Here is a 22,936-nt window from a genome sequence, read left to right on the forward strand (position 1 = left end):
AGAGACAAAATACGGCCAGAAAGTTGTGTTTCGCTTTAGAGAATTTGTAGATAAAGACTTCAGTATGATTTCAACAGGACTTTAACTCCGGGGACCACTGAAGTAAATTGCCGAAACTGTGGCAGGTTCTCTGCAGGTTGTAAATGTTAAGTCAGGGCATGGTATCTTCCTAAAAAGTATGTGGCAGGATGGGGAGAGGCTAAGGCTTTGAGTAATTCCTCACCTAGGAATTGCTGTCTGAGGTTCTCTGGAGGCTGCTATGCAGGATCTGTGATTGAAATGGTCCCTACAGGAGTGAAATCTTGGGGTCCACTGGATTAGCGAAACACAGCAGAGCTCAGACTCATACAGCTCCAATTTAGGTAGCCAAAACTGTGTTAATTATGCCCCAGTGAATTATACTGCAGTCTTTTTTTTAACCTTCACCAGAGCAGAGTAGCTGTCTGCAGGCCCAGACCCCTGCTGCCTCTGTGGGCATTACTGAGAATTGCACAAGAGCCGGGTGGGTGGATAGGTGGAGCCGCCCTTCTCACAGCCAGTCATGTCAAACAGAAAGCAGAAAATCTTCTGTTTCTATTTGTCTAGGTCATAAATCAGCCATTAAGGAGAGGTACTGAAAAGCTTAGAATATCTGGCTGCAGCAATTTTGATCTTTTGAAACTTATTTTTAGTCTGAGGCTAAAGAAAAAACAGGATTTAAACAAATTTCTGGAAGACGTCTTTTTAATGGTTGATTTGAGCAAGGAGATTCCAGGATTTCAGTTGTGCCATTAGGCTGGAGGTATTTCATGAAGCTGGAGTTTGTGATTTTTTTTCGTTATTTAAACATTATTTCATAACATATATGTACTAACACCTCTTCTGCCATGTCGCCGGAGACTTAAGAGATACCATCCGAAGTATTCTAGTCTTTAATAAAAAAGGTTGGTGTTACTTAATGCCCATGGAAATACCTCCTGCAAAGTCAACTTTGGATACTCCAATTACCATAGTTAGAAAGGATTCCTGCTTGACAGTCACTTAGCAGGGATCTAGTGATTTCCTTGAAAAAAGGAAAAATGTTATAATGGAAGCAGGACACACCTTGATTTCAGAAAGAAAAGGCGTGCCAGTTTCTACCCATGAGCAGCTGCCCTTTATGTTTTTCAAATAAATGAAAAATAAAACAGCCCTTCCCCCAGAATATCTAAACGATGTCAAGCTGTGATATGTTGTTACCCTCTATTGTTATGAGAATGTCATGAATTCATGAAAAAATAGTACCTGGATGAAGATAGAGTGCATTTTGTGAATTTCCCAGAGGAGCTTTCAGAACTGTGCTCCCAAAATTGCAAAAAGAAGAAAACACAGGGAAAACTGTCATTAAAATTTGCTACAGATTTCTGTGAAAAGACCCTGTTTTGTTACCGCAAACAGATAAGGGAGAAAAGTTCAGATGGAAAGTCTCCAACCACCGTGAGAGTTGACTCTTATTTGGAGAGTTAGACCAACCACTTTCTGAAGCTCTGAGGTTTCTCTCCAGACCTCAGAGGAATTGGAGTACAGTTATGCAAGCAGAAAAAGCTTAGCTACTCTCTTTGGCAGAAACTTCACAGCTACCAGCACAGGAGAACATTCAGTAGCACTCAAATAGGCAGTGAATATTCATCGATAATGAGCATTCATTACATTTCAATTTGCTTTGCTGGCCACCATGTCACCAATACAATGGCATCATAGGGGAGAAGAATGACACTGGATTAGAGAAATGTTTGAGAGGTTCTGCACTGTATGGCAGTGACTTTTGCCAGACGTTGTTTTTCCAACCTTCCAGAATGTGTACGCCAGCAAATTACAAAATATTGTATTATTGTAATATGATTAATATTTTTTCTGAACAAATTCCTCTAACTTAACTTTTTTATCGTAGGATACCTTTGTTGTTGTTGTGTCGGGGAAACATGCTTTTTCAATTCAGTCCCCTGCTGATTTGAGCAGGGTAGGAAGGAAAGGCATCCTGGAATTTGAATATGCCAAAGCAATTGATGGTTATGAAAGGTCTCTCTTCATGGCACTTAAGTCCAGAGCTGTGAATCAGCTGAGTGTTGACAATCTCAGGATTAAAGTTTTGTTTAGATGAAAATTTTCCACCAAATTATAATTTCAAATATTCTGATTACAAAACTTCACAAATAATGAACTCAGTATTTTTGCATCTCAGGCTGCACATCTTCTCATTGAGCTGAGAGAAGACCAGCGTGAGTACTCAAGTCTCTTTCTTGTTGTCCATTGCGGGGTGCCTCCAAGTGTTTCCCCAGCAAGATGAGTATTTCACAAAGCTCCTCCACATCCAAGGAAATGAGTTAACAACATAAACCAGGAAACCGATGCAGAAAATGCAACCCACCAGAGCAGGATGTTTGGAGTGGTTCTTCTAATCTGGGTATCCATCTGAAATGTGTGAATGCTAGAAGTAAAGAATAAAAATAAACTACTAATAATTAATACTGGAATGAAGACAAGCTTTGTGTTTGGCCTGAATTCCAAATATAAGATTTTCAGGAGTGCATGGCATTGGGTAAAGGGTGCTTTCATTAAAGCCAGTGGCACAAGTTTATAAAGTGGTTTTTAAAAACTCAGCCCAAACTGTTTGCTGAGCATAATCAGAATGCTTTGTGTGTCACAATTAGTCTTTTCTGCTTCTCATCTTTATTCTGTAAATTTATGGTTCTCTCTATAACATAACAAATCTTTAGCATGAAAGCGACTGCAGTATAAGCAGTGCTGGTTTATGACATTCACCAAAGCAGGTGGGGTTAGGAAGTCTGTTAAAAAGATCAAGAATAAAGATTTATTAAAAACTTGTATGAAATTTAGCAGTTTAAATTTATTTTTCAAAAGTAATTCAAACATTTAGATCTGCAAGTTAAGGTACAAGGGCCACTGTGAGATGCTCAGCAAGATATTGTCTGCTTCATGAAGTGAGTGTTCAGGACTTTCTGAACTTCTGATCCATTTTTGTGGTCATCCAAAAGTGTAGATACCACAAAGTAATATTTTTGGAAATTCTTGTTCATAAAGCCAAACTGTCAAAGCACCAAGGTGCCTAAAGCTGCAACTAGGTGTTTAGTGGGATTTTCAAAACTCTCGCTACAGAATTTCTATTCCCATCTGCCAGGTACTTTGAAAATCCCATTGGGTGCTTCCCAAAACACGAGATAGCTGAGTGCTTCCAAAAAATATAGTCCCAAATGCTGCAGGAACTCGTGTCCTCCTTACTGCACTACCACTGGAGTGTCTATTAGCAATGGGAGTAGAAGAAAATTCAAAATCAGTTATGTTTGGTTAATACCTTATCATTATGGTTTTGTAGCAGCTCTCTCAGAAGAGGGTCTGTGTGTATCCCGTGGAAAGGCAAAGTGCATTTCCTGCAGAGGTCCCTGTTCAGGCTGTGAAAAGGCAGCAGACATGCTCGATTGTCCCTGCTGTTGGAGGCTGAGCAGACAGCCTGCACTGCTGTTTGCTGAAAACCCTGGCTCGCTTATGGAGTTCATAGGTTTGGTGTTACCTGATCCGAGCTGCGAGGGAAGGCCAGCACTCAGAGGTAAATTGCAGGCCTGACCGCAACCGCTGCTCATCTTTCCAGCTGCAGCTTTAGTTTGTGGGCTGGGGTTTGAGGTCACAGCGCTTTGCCACGGTATGTTCAGGTGAGAGCACTGCTCGACTTCCTGGGTTCTTTGAGAGGTGAAGAGGGGGGCGGAAAATGTTTCTGACCAGCTTTGGCACTCCATGAAACTGAAAGGTATGGCAACTCTGACTAGGGGCCTTTTGGGGAAAATTATCCCCTTCTTGGGATTGTGACCTTGAAGGCAATGGCAAGTGCTGCCTCCTCATTCAACCCTGAGTCTGAATGAGGTGCCTGCTGGAAAGCCCAGAGTCAGGTGCATGTTCAATTATCAGCTGCCAAATATTTCTTACGAGGTTACTTCTGGCTGCTTCCTACCTATGATACTCTCTTGCTGAGGTCTCTGGGTACTTTTGGTAGCCAGCGTAGAGCTCCCAGGTCTCCACGCATCCAGAGGTGTCTGCCCATCTCTGCTCGTTGTGTATTGAAAAGAGGATCCTAATGTAGGCAGTCTGACTCACCCAGCCAGAGCTGGAGTCTGACTCTCTACATGCTGCAATGCCTTAGGTAGGTGGTCTGCACATGGCCCTAAATAAATAAATAAAAACATAGCATGACTTTATCAGACACATTGAAAGAACGACTTCTCTAAGCATTTGTAGGCTTGAGTCCAAATTATTCACTCCTCAGATTTTCAGCGTGCTGGTTTTATGTGGTGTCATGGCTGGACAGATACTATGAACTATAAATATATTTTTATGCTTGTGTTTTTGCAAGTAAAGCCTAAATGGCTGAGAGGGGGTGCCTGACACTGCATACAGCACAAAGAACAGAGGAGGAAACAGTCTGAAAGACACCGCACAGGAGAGACAAGGGAGTCTCAGTCTTTGCAGCGCAATCGGGGCTTCTGCTTGAAATGCAGTTCAGGTTATGTTGCCTCCACTGCTGTTCTGCTGCCATTACAAACACGGGCTGAGTATTATATTGCATTCCCGAATCAAACTTCTCAAATAATAATAATATTAATATCAATTGAATTATTTTGTTTATTTTTCTTATCCACCCTTTCTATCCCAGGTAGCCATTAGTCTGGAGTGTATTTCTGGCCAGGACAGCAATTTAGTTAAGCCTTCTGATCACTGGGATGCTTTTCTTACAGAAAAGCCAGATTCCCTACCTCTTGCCTTGGCCCAGGGCCTGGAAACCCAAGGCTGTCCGTTGGACCTTGGTCCCTCCGTTGGCAGCTCTGCATAACCTGTCACAGAGACAGCCTGAGCACAATTTTTGCACATGATGAATATGGATCTTTGCTGCATCTGGCAGGCTGCAACAATGAATGCAGAAGACTGTCATTAATAGATAATAAAAGCAGAAAGCAACATTAATGGGAATAAGCTTTTCTTTTCCTGGGACTGATTATTACTTTTTTGTTCTTGGCCTGTGACTAGATCAAGACACAAATAACAGCTACCAATGCTGTGTGCACGCCTGTGTTCTGTTGTTGGCTGGTTTTTAATCTGGAATATTTAACCATGGTATCTTCAAAGTGTGATTGTGTCATACATTCTCACACGCTAATAGATTTCAAAGATGAAGACCCTTGCTGCCTTATGTTTAGTCATGCCTTCATCTCTAAATTTATGGCAGTATTATGGCTTAATGAATTGAACAAGTCCCAGAACAACAACAAAAATGCTTTTTTGTTTGCATTTAGATATTGCATACTTTGTTCTTCAAACGAATAATAAAACCAATATGTTTCTTCAGTGGTAAACTTCAGGCTAACTTCATCTCACATTACTAGTCAAGTACTCAAGGATATGTGTGTGCACATATACATGTGTGTGTGTGGTAAACAGGCACTTTCAGTTGTGGTGCTAGACGTAGGCAGAACATTCGTATTCTGATAGCGATAGGCAAACCTCCGAGAACAGATGGAGCAGAGTTCAGCACAAAGGTTTAATCCTATCAGAATGATTCCTGTATGGCCATCTGGATAATCCGGCGCACAAATTCAGTGCCTGTTAAAAATACAACGTAGGCCAAGATTAGCGTCACAGATTTTCCACTAGACTTGTTCATATTTGACTTTATGATTCTCAGACTCCAGAAAATTGCATTAGAGAGCAGCCTGTGATTTGTGAGAGAAATCAGACGAGGAACAAGAACTCGTAGGGTACTTGAATTTCCCTTGAAGAAACTGGATTACAGACACTCCCTGCCCCTGCCACAACTGCTTTGTGTTTCTATGCAGATTCTGTTTCTGAACGATGATTACTGCGAGCTCTCTGTTGTGGGCAGACTTTCTCAATTCTGCTGAACAAAGAGACTTCAGCTAAAAATTAATTTTAGTCGGGGCTCTTGTTTTTATCAGGATTAAATAAATTCTTTCTTTGATGTAGAATCCATCTCAGGTGAACTTCTGATTGTTGTGCTATATAATATAGTGGGGGTGTTTAACTGATTTGGGGGGGGTGAAGTTCTGTTTTTTTTCTTTGTGATAGTGAAAGAATCCACAAAAGTTTAATTGATGTTAATATTTAGTTTGGGGGAGTGAGAATTTAGATTTAGATTGAACTCTATGTTTCATCAAGAACAGTTTCTGTGCATCATTGACTAAACCTTGCCAGTGTGGCTGTAACGTACCAGTGTACATCTGAACATCAGGACTTGCTGCTGTTGTGCGTGGGATGCTGAGCTTTTTACACCTTGCAGGGATGGGATGCTGTGGCTCAGGAGCTTTTATCTGGTCCTGTGTTCTGACTCTACAGAGATTTGCTGCAGGAGATTTAGTTTTGTTTAGGTACTGCTGGAAAATAAAAGAGAAAATGAAAGCAGAGTAATGGTGAAGCAAAACATGAATTTGGATATAGCAGCACCCACCTGTCCTTCTGTTAGGTTCAACAAAACAGTAAAGCACAGGGTTAACATGAAGCAAAGCCTGGTTCCATCCTATAAAATGCTTTGCTGGTTCAGGACCTCAGTTAGCAGCACTGAATGATCAGTCAGATAAATTAAGTAAGTTTTGGGGTATGCAAGCTATGCAGCAATGTTTATTTTGACCAACTTTTAGGTTTGATTTATATTACACATTTTGGACTTCCATTCTCAAGGTTGCCTTCATCCTCACCCAGAAATTGCATCAGTGCAACTATTTTTAAATTTTAGTGCACTTAAGCAGATGTAGTCTCCTTTCTGGACATGCTTATTGTTTTTAAAATAGTCAGATTGGCTTAGCTGGGCTCTGTAACTTTATCAGCGGAAGTTAAATCAGTAGGAAGCCATGGAAATTGAAACAGGAGAGGCATGTAGCATTTTTTCATTGTTTTACTAACATAGCTTTTAAAGTCCACATTCAGATAAAATGGTGTGATCCCATGTGTATATCACACCTTAGACCCCTGCATGCTATTGCCTTCAGCTTCCCATCTTTTAGGAACGCTGTTCCTGCATCTTTGCAAGTGACCCCATAGGATGGAGGAAGGAGTGAAGAAATTGAGGTGCAATAATTTGTGGGCTCATAGTAAAGCATTTACCTTGCTTGGAGTCAAAATGTGCCTGGCATCCCTGCAGGAGGAGAGGGGGCTGCAGCAGCCGCTGGCTTGGTGCTTGAGTCTGAGCAAACTTGTCCCCAGTTTTGGAGCTAGAAGCACTGCCAATATTTGGTAGGCACTACAGGATATTCTTGGATGCGCTGTTTCTTCTGATGCAGTGTGGGTACCTCCCCTGCACAACCGAACCTGCCCGAGATCGCAGAGACCGCATCGGTGCTGGAGCTGAGTAGCTGCACTGGTTTAGGCAGAGGCTGAGTATGGCCAAGGCCACCCACAACAGTTTCTTCATGGCTGACTCAAAGTGAAAATCTTCCAACTTCGGGGCAAAAATAATGAATGCAAAAATTATAGCTGAAAATCTGCTTGAAATTTCCTTGAAATCAGAAAAAAAATCAGAACAGTGCGTCAAAAAATTTCACGATAAAATCGTTAAGCTTCTTGAAAATAAATTTTATATCGAGAGAGCACATATATATTTTTCAATAATAATAATATTTGTATTTAATATATATATTCATGTTTTGGCTGAACAAATAATATTTAAATGAACCAACTTTTTAAGTGTTTTTGCAACATTGCATTTTTCTTGGGGAATTTATTATTTGCCAAACAAATATGACAGCGCTCTCTTTTAGAGGTCAAGTTTTACTGACTTGCAGTGAGATAAAAAGGACTCCTACTGTTTCATTAATTTTTGGAAAGCAGGAGGTACCTCCTAAAGTAAAAAAACAAACAAGCAAAAAACCTGCAGAACTTCCTCTGTGATGTGAAAGGGTTTAAAAGAATGAGTAAAAATGCATTTCTTGCTATCCTATAGAGATAACGAAATTATTATTTTTATGGAAATGTTGTAAGTAAAATACACAGCCGTTTTTTTTGTAGCACGTCTCTCATTATTCAGGATTGCCTCCTTTTTCCATGCAATCATTTTTCAGGCAGTGATCAACAACTGAGAGCTTTGGAAATCATTAAGGAAAAGAGAAACACAGAGGAATCCATGAAATGTAACTTTGCTGGCTGAGGCATCAGCAAGGATAAAAGAGAAAAGCTGGATTAAGTATTGATTGTAGGTGGAATGTTGTCCCAGGTAATTTACATGTTCAATTCCTGTTAGTGGGAATTGAGCATCCAAAATGTTAGGCAGAAAATCACAGCCAATACCGTTAATTTCACCACTTGAAAACAGAAACAAAGGCAACCTTCCCTCCCTTCCCCCAGCCTGGAGGGATTGCACGGCGCATATATTTTTGGTTCGGTGATTTCACCCAGTGCAGACGTCATGAAGCACCAGGAGGAGGTTGCCGTTTTTGGCAGGGTGTTGTAATCTTTAAAGCTTGCAAATGGTAAGTTCCAAATATCAAGAAGCTGTGAAGGAGGGAGACGGGAAGGGGGAGCAGGGCATCACATCCTCGTGCCTGTGCTGCATAAAGCTGCGTGAGTTATCTCCTCGAGAGGGAAACCTCTGTTCCCCGGCTTCCTGCACAGCAGCTGCTTATTGTCAGGAGAGAATGGGAGAGAGAGCAGGCTGTGATATGGAAAAGGAAAGCAGGAAGATCATCACTTCACTAAGATAAACAGCAAACGCATTGTTTAGCTTAAGAGTGAAGATTTAATGCTGCAGTACAAGATGTAAAAACTCTGCCACATTCCCTTTCCCTGAAGTGTCAGGACTGACCTCTTGGGTTGCTCCTGTGGACTTTTCCCATCCAGGCTGGTGTGGTGAACTTCAGTTGCTTGTGCTGGGTACAACTCCAGTAAGGCTATACACACTGTACTGGAATGATACCCTTGCCTGGACACACAGACTCCTTAGTGTTCACCCTTTCAGCATGCTCAGAGTAGGTGAGCAGATGATGACAGCTCCTGCTTCTCAGGAATGAGGGTATTATTTTATAAAAACAAAACAAACCAAAACCAACAAACCAAAGAGACTAATTCAAAACAATCCAAAATATTTCATTTGTTCTCTCAAACTGGCAAATTTTGGAAAATTGTTAGTTTCCAGTTCCAAAGGAAAAAACCTCAAACATGCTCCCCCCTCCCCCCATGAGAAAATCAATCTGCAACAGTGCTTAAAGTGGAAAATCCACAATAAATGATGATGAATGGAATAACCCTTCCCCCAAGAAATAATGCTTTTCTCCCCTTTTAAGGAGAAACATACCTTTCCAAACTAAAAATATTGATCGCAAAGGCCTTGAGCATCCCAACAAGTGCTGCACACCTTTGCCTCCAGAGTACTGCAGGGAGGGAATTGAAACTCGGACCATTCCTGGGCACTGCCATGCTCAGAGTCACAAACCCTATGTGATTTCAATAGCTATGAGGTACCTGAGTCAAGATCTACACCAGCTGATATAAAAATGCTGTAGAAATCTCAGCATTACCACTGAGTTGCTGCTACGTTTGACTCTCTGCAATACTGAGTAGAAGTAGCAGCTGAGTCCCTGAAATCAGCATATTGGCATTAGTACATCAGCTCTGCTCCTGCGAGTTCTCGTGTCAGGTTGGATGAGCTCTGCACTGCACAGGGTGGTCTACATGTAACCTGAGTGTGTTTTGAAGTGGGAAACCCCAGTTCTGTATACATTACATAGCTCTTGGCAGCTTTGCACAGAGCACTGCCCAACTAACTTAAAAAACCTAGTTCCTTATTCTGCAACTTCTTCGGCTGGGTTTTTAAGCACGCACTTAAATGGTTTGTTGAATCACAACTTCAGTAAGTCATGGTTTTGAGTGCTTAAAACTGATTTGTTTTGATATTCTGAAAATCAGTAGTTTGGTGAAAGCGTGTGACAGGTTGCAGGATCAGACCCATAAACTGTGGGTTAATCTGTGGCTCATTTATATATTTAGCCTGGAATTAGGTTTTACCCAAGAAAAAAAAAGAAAATTAAATTAAACTCCAGATATTTTCAGTACTTCCTCTAAGATGCGACATAAATTCCCTATTCCTCTGAATTCCCAGTTTTAACTGCCTTTATGCAACTCTCCTTGCGTGTCACAATACTCTTAAAGAGAGCAAAAATAAAAGCACGTACCTCATCATTTAAAATCCTGTTGTGATGCAGCAACTATTGCCAGAGCCTCATCGATGGAATAATGGAGGATGAAACCACACTTCATGATAAAAACTGCAGGCGAGGTCATTCTTACAGTCACCAGCACAAACTGGATATTAATCACAGAGCAAATACATTTCAGAAGCTAAATAAGAGCAGTCCCAGAGCCCTGCTGATAGCTGTGCGTCCCACTAATTCACCTCAGTGAACATTTACCTCTCAGCTCAATTAACCCCTATTCCAAGGCCACCCATAAACTTTGTGGTAAATATGTTTTTTTCCTCAGGCCTCTGTTTTCTATCAATGGAATGGATCATTTCTGGTGGAGGATAAAATGCGCTCTCTGTTTATAAACGCAGGTCCCTAATTAAGAATGTGAGATGTCCACTGTGTGATTGTGAGGGGCTTGAATCCGTAGCTCATTGATTCTGTAAATTCAGATGTTCGATGGTCCTGAGGGCGCCTGCTATTTCTTCTATTTTCAGGTGCTATTTGAGGCAGGTAGAAATGCTCAGGAGGCAGATGGATGGTGATGTGGGGGAGAGGGATTTCCTAGTGCCATTGCCCACACACAAAGTTAGTTGTTAAACATGTACAAGAAGCTATGAGGAGATGTTATTGCTGTTGTTTTGCTATTATTATTATTATTGTTATTAGTATTATTAGTAACGTTATTATTCTCCCTTCCAAGCATTGTTCAGAGGCAAATTGGAAACGTGGTAATTAAGCCTTGACTGGTAGTGTAGTACTGGTGTCCTGAGCCAAAGTTCAACGCCCTGAAATGAAATTTAAACCAATTAATCTGTTAGATTTTTATCGCTTGTCCGTGTTTTCTCAGCAATTCCCTCAGCACGCGGCCTTTGATCAACTCTCACACAAAAGCTAAAATGTGTGCCTGCTGCTAGCAAGATGGGGCTGACATTAACATGGCACTCATAAAACAATCAGAGCAGTGAAGCCCTCAAACAGACAGGGCATAGTAATATTTAATAAAAGCGCACACATAATCTTCAGAATTAGCATTTTGTGCCTTGCAGTACCTTTGGGAGAAGAGCTTTTATTTGTGGAGTGATCATTATTATAACAAAGAAGAGCTACCTAATAATTTCCACTTTAACTCTGCAATATGCCACGAGCATTTCTGAACCATTATGCTAAACTGTGGCGGGGTAATCATTTTATTGTCACAGTTTGAAGGAAGAAAAATCCCCTGTATATCAGTAGCTAGGGAAGAACAGGAACACAGGAACACACTGACACACACAGCACACAACCGAAAACTTTTCCTTTTTGTTACCTCTGTGCTGAAGTTGGTGCCTTCCATCCTTTTTTGGAAGGCGATAAGATTTTAACAATGTATATTCTGAGAAAAGATGAAGATTTCAGAAGAACGTTGTTTTCCTTGAGAGTCATTACGGCTTTTGCTCATAAATCCTTAAAATTTATCAATAGAGACCTTAGCTTTCAAGTCAGCGACAAAATTCCCATTGGCTTCAATACATTTGGGATTGCGGTGCCTCCCTCTAACATCTATATCTGTTAACGCAAACCGCAGGAGCAGCACAATGAAACATGTCAGATGTTAACACTGATTTGCTATGATATTATGCAAAGAAGGAGAGCAGCTCATTAAGACTCATAACTGTGAGGCCATTTCAGCAGGTGGAGGATGTGGCCACATCACCTTCAGCCAGGAGCTGCAAGGTCCGTGCCTGCGGTTGGAGGGGTAATGTTTAGTTTTTCCTCAGTCCAACGACTGTTCTGAAAATGTGCACAGAAGAGTCTTAAAATCTTATCTGGTAGTTAGGCTGCCAAACTCGTTTGGTTCTGGTTGTGGTTGGCTGCCAGCTGTTCATTAAAAAAATGTTTATATGTGTAAGAATGTGGAATTATTCTTTTTTATTATAATTCTTCTCTGGACTTAAAGTCCGTTACGTTATCAATCATGTACGCTTCATAGCCTTTACTAGAATTGGTCTACAGTCCTTCACTGCATTTTTTTATCAGCAAAGTTTCAGACTTCATCTAAAATCTCTTCTTTTACAGGAAAACATAAATTTTATGTATTTTTTTAAATATTTGTTTTAAAATCACCATTTTAGAAATGATGCTTTGGTGTTACAGAAGGGCATGTGAAGTGATAATATTTTGAAACAAAATATTTTGTTTTTCTTGGAATGATTAAGAAGTACCTTAGTTAACTCCAGATAGAGATTCTGGAACTTTGCATTCTGAAAAAAAAAAAAAAGTTCTGTACTTTGGTTTCTCTTGTGACCAAAACAAAATGCAGGAAAATCGAGGTCTCCAGTGAAAAGATTATGCTGCCTAGCTCTGTTTTTCTAGGGTTGCACAGAAGTAAACACCTTCCAGACAGCGCTTTGAAAGTTGCCAAATGATTAACAGAAGAAATATGAAGAGCTGAGGGCCTGAGCTGGCCAGACGTTTGTACCGGGGGCAGAAATAGAGCTGAGGTCATTGCCTTGTCCCCCTCCAACGTTACCTGTGGTGACACTGGCAAATGGGACCCGATTCTTCCATCCTCTTTCCTGGTGTTCCCTTGGCCTGGGAAGGGCAAAGTTTTAGTGAGACCAGTGTTCCGAATGACACTGGCTGTTGTAAATACGTCATTGTATAAACATGTTTTGTGCCTTCACAAACAGGTAGCAGTCTGGGTGCCTCCCTCGGCTCGTCTCCTTGGGCTTCCTTGAGCCCTTCAGCAGCCTCCCTTGCCGGGAGCCCTTCCAGTCTTTACAGACACTTGCGTTTTAAGACAAGAGAAGCTGTGTGGGGAAAGTTGGGAAGTCCCACTGTTTTTTGTGACTGATCCCAGGGGAAAGTAATGCCCTGAAATCTCGTGGGACTGCATAGTGCTCCTGGCTGCTTCTCAGGTAGTGCTTACAAAGGGTCCCAACCTGCCCTGCTTATTAAACTGCCAGCTCCTGACTTTTCCTTCTCTAAGGAGGTGTCCTGGGCTATTGGCAGCAGTTTTGGTGAGGCACTGATTCAGCACAATTGCTACATATTTAAATAAAATTACACGTGCGAGTGGTCACGTTGACTTTGTGTGCAAGAGTTTCTCGGTGAACAGCCCACGGCCCCAGTGCAGCACAGTGACATGAGTGTCTGCTCCAAGTCCCCTTGGCTGCCACGGGACTTGGCATGTATTTGATATTAAAGCACATACATGTATAAAGTATCAGAATCAAACACGTGAGGCAGCACAGACAGCGCAGCACCTTGCAGTTCAGAGTGCAGTGTAGGTACCACAAAGAACGTCCCAAGATAAATAGCAAGACCTGTAACTGCAGAACAGTATCTTGGATTCATTTTAAAGATGAATTGAATTTGTAATTTTGAAGCCTGCATATGTTTTCTGTTAATGGCTTATGGTCTCAAACAGTTTTTATTCACTGGTATTTAGGAAAAAAATGTTGCTTGTAGTCTTTAAGAAAAGTAGTTCATTCTGTGACACATGGGAAACTGATTATCTTTGGGTTTTACTGTGGGGGGTGTGTGTCCACAATCAACTGGAAATACTGGAAAGGGTGTAATTTGGAAGTGAGTTTAATTTTTATTTATGAAAAAAATCAATTCTGTGAAAGGGCTAGATGGCATTTTGAGAAGCTGCTTTCACTGTAAATCCATTGCTGTGAGCTTGGCTGAAAGGAAAGCATTTGGTTTTGGACTTTGCAATGGTTTTTATGCACAGCTTTATGCAAGTAACTTGAATCCAAATTAAACATATTGAAATTACTTCTGTGTACGCGCTGCATTTTCGTGATGGTAATGTTAGGATGTTTCTTTTGTTAGCTCATGTAAAAGTTAATGGCTGTACTGTGCCAAGTTTGGAGTAGGGTAATGATTTTTTTTCCTGCCTGTGTGTTTGTGTTTTTCACTGAGGCTGGCATCCCCATCAGCTTAAGTAGTGGAAAAGTCTGTGGCTGACACTTACAACCTTTTGTAGGTAGGGACGGGGTCTGTTTGCTCCCCATGCATGCGAGTCTGCAGCAGTGCCCACAGAAACACAGCCGAGGGTGACTCAACAGCTCCCTTTCCAGCTCCCTTCTGCTTCCCAGCCCCACGCCCACCCCCTGCCCAGGGGCTGGGATGAAGGAGCTTCTCACCAGCCTCGCCAACTCTTGCAATTCGCTCCAGCTGACCAGAACTTCACTAAATAATCATGAAGATGCACAGGGTCTCTTTAGCACTTTGTCTGAGTGACATTTTAAAGTAGTCTTCTGTGGTTTAATTAATTTACTGTCTTTACAATTAGAAGAATGTAGGGCAGGGGCTGTGCCACTACACAGCCGTATTAAGTAATTCATGGGTGCAAGGGTGTTGTCCTGGAGGGTGCTAAAATGGGTGGCTATCATATCCCTGTCTTCCTAGTAAATCCTTACCTGATGAAGTGCCCGAGTGCTCTCCCTTGAGTACCTCATCAAATACTCAAAAGTTACAAACCAAATTAACAGCTCAGCCAGCCTCTCAACCAAGTAGCAATTCACAGCCAAACGCCAGCAACCCTAAAAGAAGAGGTTTATATATATGCACATGTATATAAAATATAGATATGCAGCTAACAAAGTCCTGCTGACTGACACCTGATTGACACTGCAGAATCAGTGTGGGCGATGGCAGCCCTCCATGTGTTTTCAATGGAGCCAGCCTCTTCTCTCCGCTGAGGCCTGGGCTCATATCTAAAGGAGAGGATCTTTCTCTTCAACATTGATGTTGACTGGTGGAGTTTTGCTGCTCCTTAAGGAATCTGTTTTTCATGGCTAATGAAATTGTTGAAGTACCCGCTTTACTTAAAATGTTGTCTAATGGTATGATATATTTTCACCTCGTGCTGTATTAGCAAGAAGTAGGTGGCATTTGGGATGGATTTGCCTCTTTTCATCAACCTATATGACCACCCTGAGACTCCACAGCTGAGTTACCCAGGGCTTTTTATCTTAATCAAGTTATTTTTACAGTAATACTATTCCTGTTGCTTCAGCACAGTTAAATTCTGATGTACTCTGATACTGCAAAGGAGGAGAATCAATATGTGGGTGTTTATATTGCCCTATCGCACCAATGTCTAAAGTTAAGCATGCTTCTGCTCAGTCTTAAACCAGAAGGCCTTACATCAGGAGTTGAGCTTACTACTTTGAGCAGTGCTTGAGTTTTCAGCATCCTCTCAGGAGGCACTTAGTACATACGATGCTAAGAGAATGGCTAGTGAAAACTGGAACAGACTCTGTGAACACTTCAGAATGCATTGCACACACTTCTTAATCATCCCATAGATGCAGTGCAACTGGAATGACTAGATGGCCGGGTTGTAGGGTTTGGGTTTGTTTGGGTTTGTTTTGTGTTTGTATTTTTTGTAGTAGCCAAAGCATTAAGCAGGGCAGGGTTTTTTTAATACTAGAACAACCTGGATCTGATTGCAGAATAGTTAAAGAAGTACTGCAGGTTACACCCTTTTTTATTTAGCCAATATTTTCTGTAATACTTATAGGAGTTCCCTTGATTAATTTAGGTTATGATGGATAATAAAGCAAGCTCACTGGAGATTAACTCAGGTATTGCGCATTTCATATAGAATAAAGATAGGGATTTGTCCTGATTTCCAATTGGTCTCTGCCCATCATGCTGTGACTTTTTTGTTAAAGTAGGCTTAAAAAAGTTAATTTTTTCAATGCAGATAACAAAATGAACAGAAATTAATTGAGAAAAAAATGCTTCCAAAAATATTGTTGGAGGTCATGCACATGTACTAGAAAGAACATGATTGCTGAAATCTTTGTGTTAGTAAGGGGGGAAAATGAAAGCTCCTTTTATTTTATTTTTCTCAAGTCTTCTATCATTAAAATCTGGTTCTAACAGCAGAATACTTCTCTTTTTCATGTGTGTTGAAAAGCAGCTACACCATGTATCAAAGCCATCAGTCCAAGTGAAGGATGGACTACAGGAGGTGCCACTGTCATCATCATAGGAGACAATTTCTTTGATGGGTTACAGGTCATATTCGGCACCATGCTGGTTTGGAGTGAGGTAGGTGTTGTCTGAACGGTAATGTCGAATAGCTTTGTCTAGCTTACAGCCAGCCTGTCCTTTTTCTATGCCACATGCTAAATCAGCAACAAATGTTGAGATGTGAACCCTTTCCTCATTCAGTTTTATGAAAATAATTAGTCAAATTTACCTGTGGCAGAAATCCATTATAGCCAGGGGATTCGCATCTCCTCTCACTGGCCCACAATTTAGCTCAGTGCCTTTTATTTCATGGAAAGGGAAGGATAAATGCCTATGTGAATAATTCTGCGTTTAGCACTACAATTGCTAAGGGCCCACAGGAAACAAACGTTTAGGTGATGCTGTTTTCCAGGGAAACTGGCTGCTTGTAGCTGCAGCAAAATGAGGTGGTGACTGCAGAAATTCAGCGCCTCTGAATAGCACATCCTTAAAATGTAGGTGCTTGGTGTAAGTACCATCTGCATAATAGCAGCCAGATCCACAGTATTATATCCACAGTGGAAAATACAGACTCCTCATGCCTAGTGGGGCCTCTGCAGTTTTACAGTAACCCTGTTTTTGTTTCTTATCCATTTTTTGCTGTTGCTGTTCCTCTCAGCTTCTTAAATCCTCTCTTCTCCTAGCACATAATTAAATGTGGAGTCTGATATTCCCCGAAAGCCCATGGAAAGTTATAACCCTGGCAGCACCACCTGAACAGCCACTTCCACTGCACAGGGCCATAGAAGTGGGGGCAGACTTCTCACTGGCTTCACTGGCATGGGAAGGCAGCTCCAAGGAAAGATTTACATTTTGCATTTGTGATTTTTCAAAAGCATTTTGGAGATTTTCTAAGAAATTGTTATTTTCATTATTTCAGTACTCAAACAAACAGACTAACATACAAACCAGCATCTCCAAAAAAGCTGTATGACGGTTACCAGTGTTGTAAGGATCTTCTAATGCTTTGCCATATATCCTATAAATATTAAATCAAAATTGTAGCTTAATTCATATCCAGCATGTTCCCCCTACTGATTCCATTGCACATATGGCAGCATTTTTTTCGAATGAAGAGTATCCTCTAATGTCCTTCATGGGCTTCACTTTTCTCTCTCTCTCTCTCTCTCTCATCCTTCCACTTGAGGACAAGTGTGGATGAAAGGGCATTCCAGAAAAGGAGATGTAGTAAATGAGCTCTATTCTGAAGCCCTTATGTGATCATGAAAGTGCCCCCTGGGTCCAGTGTAAGCATTTTGTGTGTTAGGATTGAAGCCATTATGGCTACAGACCTTTAACAGGGAAAGGTGGAGAAGCTGGGAGGAAAGTGCTCTGATTTTGACACTGCAGAATTGGATCTTTCATTATAAATCTTGATTCTGTTTATTAGTGGAAGCCATTAATTGGCAATTTCTAATCTCAGGAGAGTGAGTGCCGGTCAAAACATTGTTGCTGATGGTTGCGAGCCCTTGTCATGAAATTAATAATGTTAGAGGGGGTCCAGATCAAAGTCAGTCTATTTGTTGTGAATGCTGTAATGAGCTCCAAGTTGGCTTTGAGTGAAAACTCGTTTCACTGTCTCTCCTTTACAGAATTGCTTCTCAGTTTCATAATCTATGAAAGCAATAGAAAATCCTATCGGGGGAAAGAAATTATTTCTAAAAGAAGCAGACAAACATGATAAACAAGTGCAGAAATGCACGAGCTGTCTGAGTGATCCCTAAATAATAGTGATCTATAAATAATTCAAATTACACTGCTAGCCACATATGAAGTACAAAATAAGTTCTTTTCATTTGCCTTCCCATTTCTAAAAACGTCTAGGGCATGTTCAGGACCCAGGGAGAATATTTTTGTTCTGAATTTCAGTACCTTTAAAACCTGGAACAGGTTCATCCTGGGTTGCCAGTCAGGCCCAGTTTTGAGCAAATGTGGCCAGGTTATTTTGCCATTGAATTCAAGAAGAATTTTCAAGATCATCCTGTTGTTTCCTGGATCCAAAGAAAACATGATTTTAACTGAGCTGTAGAAAATCTAAACCAGAACTAGATAGGCAGAAACTAAAGAAAAAGAGTGAGTCTTGCAGAGCATTTTCATGTGGATTCTTCTAGCTTCATTTTCAGTTGTAATTAATTGCGAGTGGTTTTGGGGATGAAGTCTAATATTTAAATTAAGCATGATTTTGCCACAGACTTTGCTTGGGACCTTGAACAAATCACATAATCTGCTTAAAGTTCAATTCCCTTTCTCTAACATAGTAATAAGATTAGTCACCTTCTTTGGAGAGGTGCTGTGAAGATAATTATCGTAAAGGTCCTATATTACTTAGATTTTATTATAGCAAAATCCATGTAAGTACCTGAGATGCATGGATATTTAAAATATAAATCCTACCACAGTTCAGAAGCAAAGTTAAAAGCAAAAGAAAAATATTGTTCATTGTGAGGGTGAATTTGTTGCTGTCAAGCAGCGTATGTTATAAATAATTTGAAATGTAAATAATATATTTTTAATTTATTTTACATGTATTCAAGTTTTGTAATTGAAATATTTATATGCTTGAAATGGAGTTGACTGTGTTAAAAAAGGAGGTTTAAAATGGTTTCTGAAACACATATTTATTATTTAAACATATATTTTAGCTGTAAACACTCTAACATAATTACAACCTTTCTCAACCAGGGAGAACTAAATAAAAACTTAATTTGTCACATTAATTTTGTGCAGAAATGCAGATACCCTAAGCCAGTAGGTTCAATTAATCCTTAAGTCCCATATTACTTCATAAAAATGACTTTAAAAGCCCTTGATATTTTTAGAATACAGCAAAATGGGCCATCTAATGCCTTTTTTTTCAAGGGACTTTCATAACTGACAAACAAGCGGCACTGGTGCATCGTGTGCACATGCTGAATCTGGACAGACAACTCCCAGCAAAGAGCCCGTGTGCCAGAGAGGCTCTGCCTTTCTGTTTGTCCACGCCGCAAACAGATGGAGTTGTTATCTGCAGGTTTTTACCCAGCGTTCGGGGTCTGTGTGTTGTTGCAAATATTCAAACTCTGAGCTGCTGGTAAAAATCCTGCGATGTTTCTCCTATTGGAGGGCTGAAACTCTGAGAGTCGAGTTTCAGGGCAAATACATGATTGTGAAGACAAAATTAGTTTCTTATAAATATTCCACAATATTTGCTTAAAATGAACTATTTCTTCAAACATTTTCCTGCCAAGAACATTCCTCCAGCTGTAGAGAGTCAGCTGGAAACAACTTCTTTTTCTTTTATATTGAGAAAAGATGAAGCACAGAAACATCAGTTCTTTTACCTTTGTACAGCACAAAAACAGAGGGTGATTTTTTTGGTTTGGTGGGGGTTTTGTAATGCTGCTGAATCAAATTCTGTGACACAGTTTTTTATTTTGCTTTTTATGTTTATTATTGATTTTGGAAGTCTCTGATTTTGAGTGCTTATTTTGGAGGTCTGACTCATTTTTAAAAAATGAGTAGGCACCCTCTTTTTGAAAACCAAGGCTTATTAAGCAGCATCTGGATGCCCAGAACTGAGGCATGCAAAGTCACCGGTCATTTTTAAAAATATAGGGATCTTAAGGGTTCTGTTCTCACTGAAAGCTGTCATTACCTTCAGTTGGTGAGATTTTTCTTCATTCCTGTCCTAATGGCCCTCTTCACATAGAGTCCAAGTTAAATTTATGACTGATTGTCACCCTTCCCCTAACCACAAACCAGAGCTCAAGCATGCAAAAATAAACTAGTGACTCAGATTAATGACATCTCTTCATAAAATGTCAATTTTAAAAAAAGAACGTAACCTGGCACTCTGAGGAGTGTGAAATGATGCTGTATCGCACAAGAATGTCTAGAATATATTAGCAAACCACAGAAAGAGGCTTGTTGTACACGCTTGAACCAAATGTGTTTTGGATTTTGAAGGACATGCACCTCCCTTCATTCTGAAGGCCTCTAACTCAGGTTTTAATGCAATCCACAGCATGTCCCAACTGCCATGTGAGAGTTTATGTCAAACAGCTGGTGCAGTTGCCAAGTATCGGACCAATCCCCTTGAAAGCCCTTGAGAGACAGGGTCCAGTTCCTAGTTTTGTGTCCAGCTCCAGATCTCCATTAGCCAAATGCTGGAATGGAAGAGGAAGCTGGACCTGGGATTTTGACTGGTGGGTTTGTTTCCAAATCACAGGTTAATGCCTTGCTGGAGATTTACATTTAAAAAGTGTGTTCAGAAATGTGCGTAACTCATATTTACAAATTCTTAGTTCTTGGCGTGTCATTGCTGTGGTTGTTACGATGTCTGTTAATGCACCAAGAGTTCCCATCTGAGGTTAGAACACAGAAATGGCCATGTGGGGTCAAACATGGAGGTTCCCCTAGCCCAGTATCTTGTGTTTGGAGCTGGGCAATGACAAATGCCTGTAAATACAACAGGGCAAGCATGTAGTGATGCTTCCCCAGAACACTGTACCAGCCTCCAACAGTTTGGGGCTCAGAGGCTTCCACAAATGGTGCCTTTACTTTTAATACTCCTTGATGCTAATAGCTTACCTTTTCCAGATGCTTTATATGCAGATATGAGCCAGGCTGTGCCTTGAAGAAGGTGCAGCCTGTGTCAGTGTGAGAGGAGAAAACATGCTAGGAAAAGGTGGAGTGGGTTCCCAAGGTCAGGCCACAGATCGACTGTATAGACAGGAAAACATCCCATAATCCTGGAGTTATTGAAGTCAGGGGCAGATTTGCTCTTGTTGTGGGTTGGCCTGGAGTACCCTGACCCATGCAGCATCCATTGGGTCACTCAGATTGCAGAACGGAGTTAGGGCCATTGGAAGAGCTGGTCCCAGTCCATAACGCAGATCCTGGCAGCACTGGGGAATCTCAGTTTGAGACCAAAGGTGGGTTTCAGAGGGCACATTTCAAAGTGCAAGGGGACACTGTTTGTCTCTTGAAGACAATTTCTTGATATGACAGCAGCATAGGGGACTACTGGTATGTAACCAAGCTAGCCAGTTCCTTTCTGTGTATACGAGAACTGAAGGCTGACCCAGAACAAAGATCTTTCTGGCTCAGCACTATATCCCTGACAGTGGTCAGTGGCAGACGCTAAGGAGAAAAACCAAAAGGAAAAGGCACATGTACTCTCCTGGTATACCTCCCAGGCTTTAGTTCTAGAGAAGAGAGGAGTAAAATATATCCTGAGTATCCTAAACCATAGGACTTCAGACATAATGTTCACCCTTTGGGAATGTGTGGGCGACATTATTGTATATTTGTGGTTTTAAACACAGTTAAACTTATTTACTTCAGAGCACAAAGGAAAACCAAACTGTTTGTGGAGAACAAACCAGGAAACTTGCTTAACTCTCCCCAGCTCTCTGTAACAATGGACCATAAATAGGTCAGACATTTCTTGGGAACCAGGGAAGATGAGTATTGGAAAATGCCACAAATTATGCTTAAAGAACATTAAAGTGGTGACAGACCAGTAAATGCTGGGAAATTCGAAGATACAACCAGAAGCTGCCTGTACAGTGCATGCCAGAGTGGGGGTGAGGGGTGCAAGGCACAGGCTGATGTAGTAAGACTAGCATGTTAACCTTTACTATTAAAATCCTTGGCTGTTTTTACAAGTATTTTCCCCCTAAAAATGTTATGAAACTTCTCATCTTGCCAGTGCACCCAGTTAACTAGAACCACTTGAGGATGGGATTTCTCTCAGCTATGTTTGACTGCCTGCAGTTAAGCATCCAATCTAAACTTGTCATCTTGGTTCACTGGAGAAAGGTAGATGCTTCCAGAGAGCAGCTCATCCCAACGTGAGAGGTGTCTAAAGCCCTGGAAATGAATTACTATTGGGCAGTGCTTTCTGCCCTCCACTGACTATTGGGAGTGTGTAGAGAATTGGCCTGGACTTTTAGGCTTTGATTAGCCCAGCTGTAAGAAAGACAACTCAATTTGAGTAAAAGCAATCCTTGGAAGTTTGCTTGGGGTTTGGTTGTGTTATTTTTTCTTTTGTCTATTTGTTTCATTTGTTGTTTTATGATTTGTTTTTTGGTTTTTGTTTGTTTTTTTTTTCCCAGTCAATAAAGTGAGTAATTTAGAAAAAAGGCAGGTTTCTTTTAAAAATAAATAGGTTTCTAAATCACATTATTTAAAAGCAGAGCCTGGAAACATGTTCTTTGGAGCTCACAAAGAAGAAGGAGACGATTCCTGCATGATCATTTCTAATATGGCTTCTGTGGATCTGAATAACTTTTGGAGCATTTGATGCTGGTAGTTTTGGCTTTAATCTTCAACTTGATTTAATATTAATTTTCTTATTTTAAATATGGAGAACTTCCTACTGTGAATGCCGTTTCCCTCAGTAACACAGATGGCTCTCAGACAGACATTACTTTGCTTCTGTGCTTTTTCAGTCCTGTGCCCTAAACCAAGGGCTGGTTAAAAGTCTCATCTTTTGGTAGGATCTTACTACAATTTTGAAATATTTGGTTCCTAGTAAAAATAAGAATAAAATCAGCTTTTTATTTAAAAAAAAAAAAAATGATTAAAATGTATTCCCTGAGCCAGAACATGAGTCAACCAACAGCATAGAGTGCACAGGGAGCCCATGGCTTTGCTTATTGTCAAGGCTGGTTATGATTTTGATCTTGTTTGCCTCTCTAGAAGTGTGTTAATGTGCCACAGTCAGTTAG

At 40.7% G+C, this 22,936-nt stretch overlaps 1 protein-coding gene across 1 annotated transcript in view; it reads left to right on the forward strand.

The window, feature by feature from the left end:
- Positions 1-22,936, forward strand: part of LOC104543936 (transcription factor COE1-like) — a 40,985-nt gene that overhangs the window by 14,036 nt on the left and 4,013 nt on the right. Inside the window, exon 3 of the mRNA XM_010188655.1 lies at positions 16,132-16,262. Within this exon, the coding sequence (XP_010186957.1) occupies positions 16,132-16,262 (131 nt within the window). The remainder of the gene's footprint in view (positions 1-16,131; positions 16,263-22,936) is intronic.

Source organism: Mesitornis unicolor, unplaced genomic scaffold (genome assembly GCF_000695765.1).
Source record: "Mesitornis unicolor isolate BGI_N332 unplaced genomic scaffold, ASM69576v1 scaffold4567, whole genome shotgun sequence".
Classification (NCBI taxonomy): Eukaryota; Metazoa; Chordata; class Aves; order Mesitornithiformes; family Mesitornithidae; genus Mesitornis; species Mesitornis unicolor.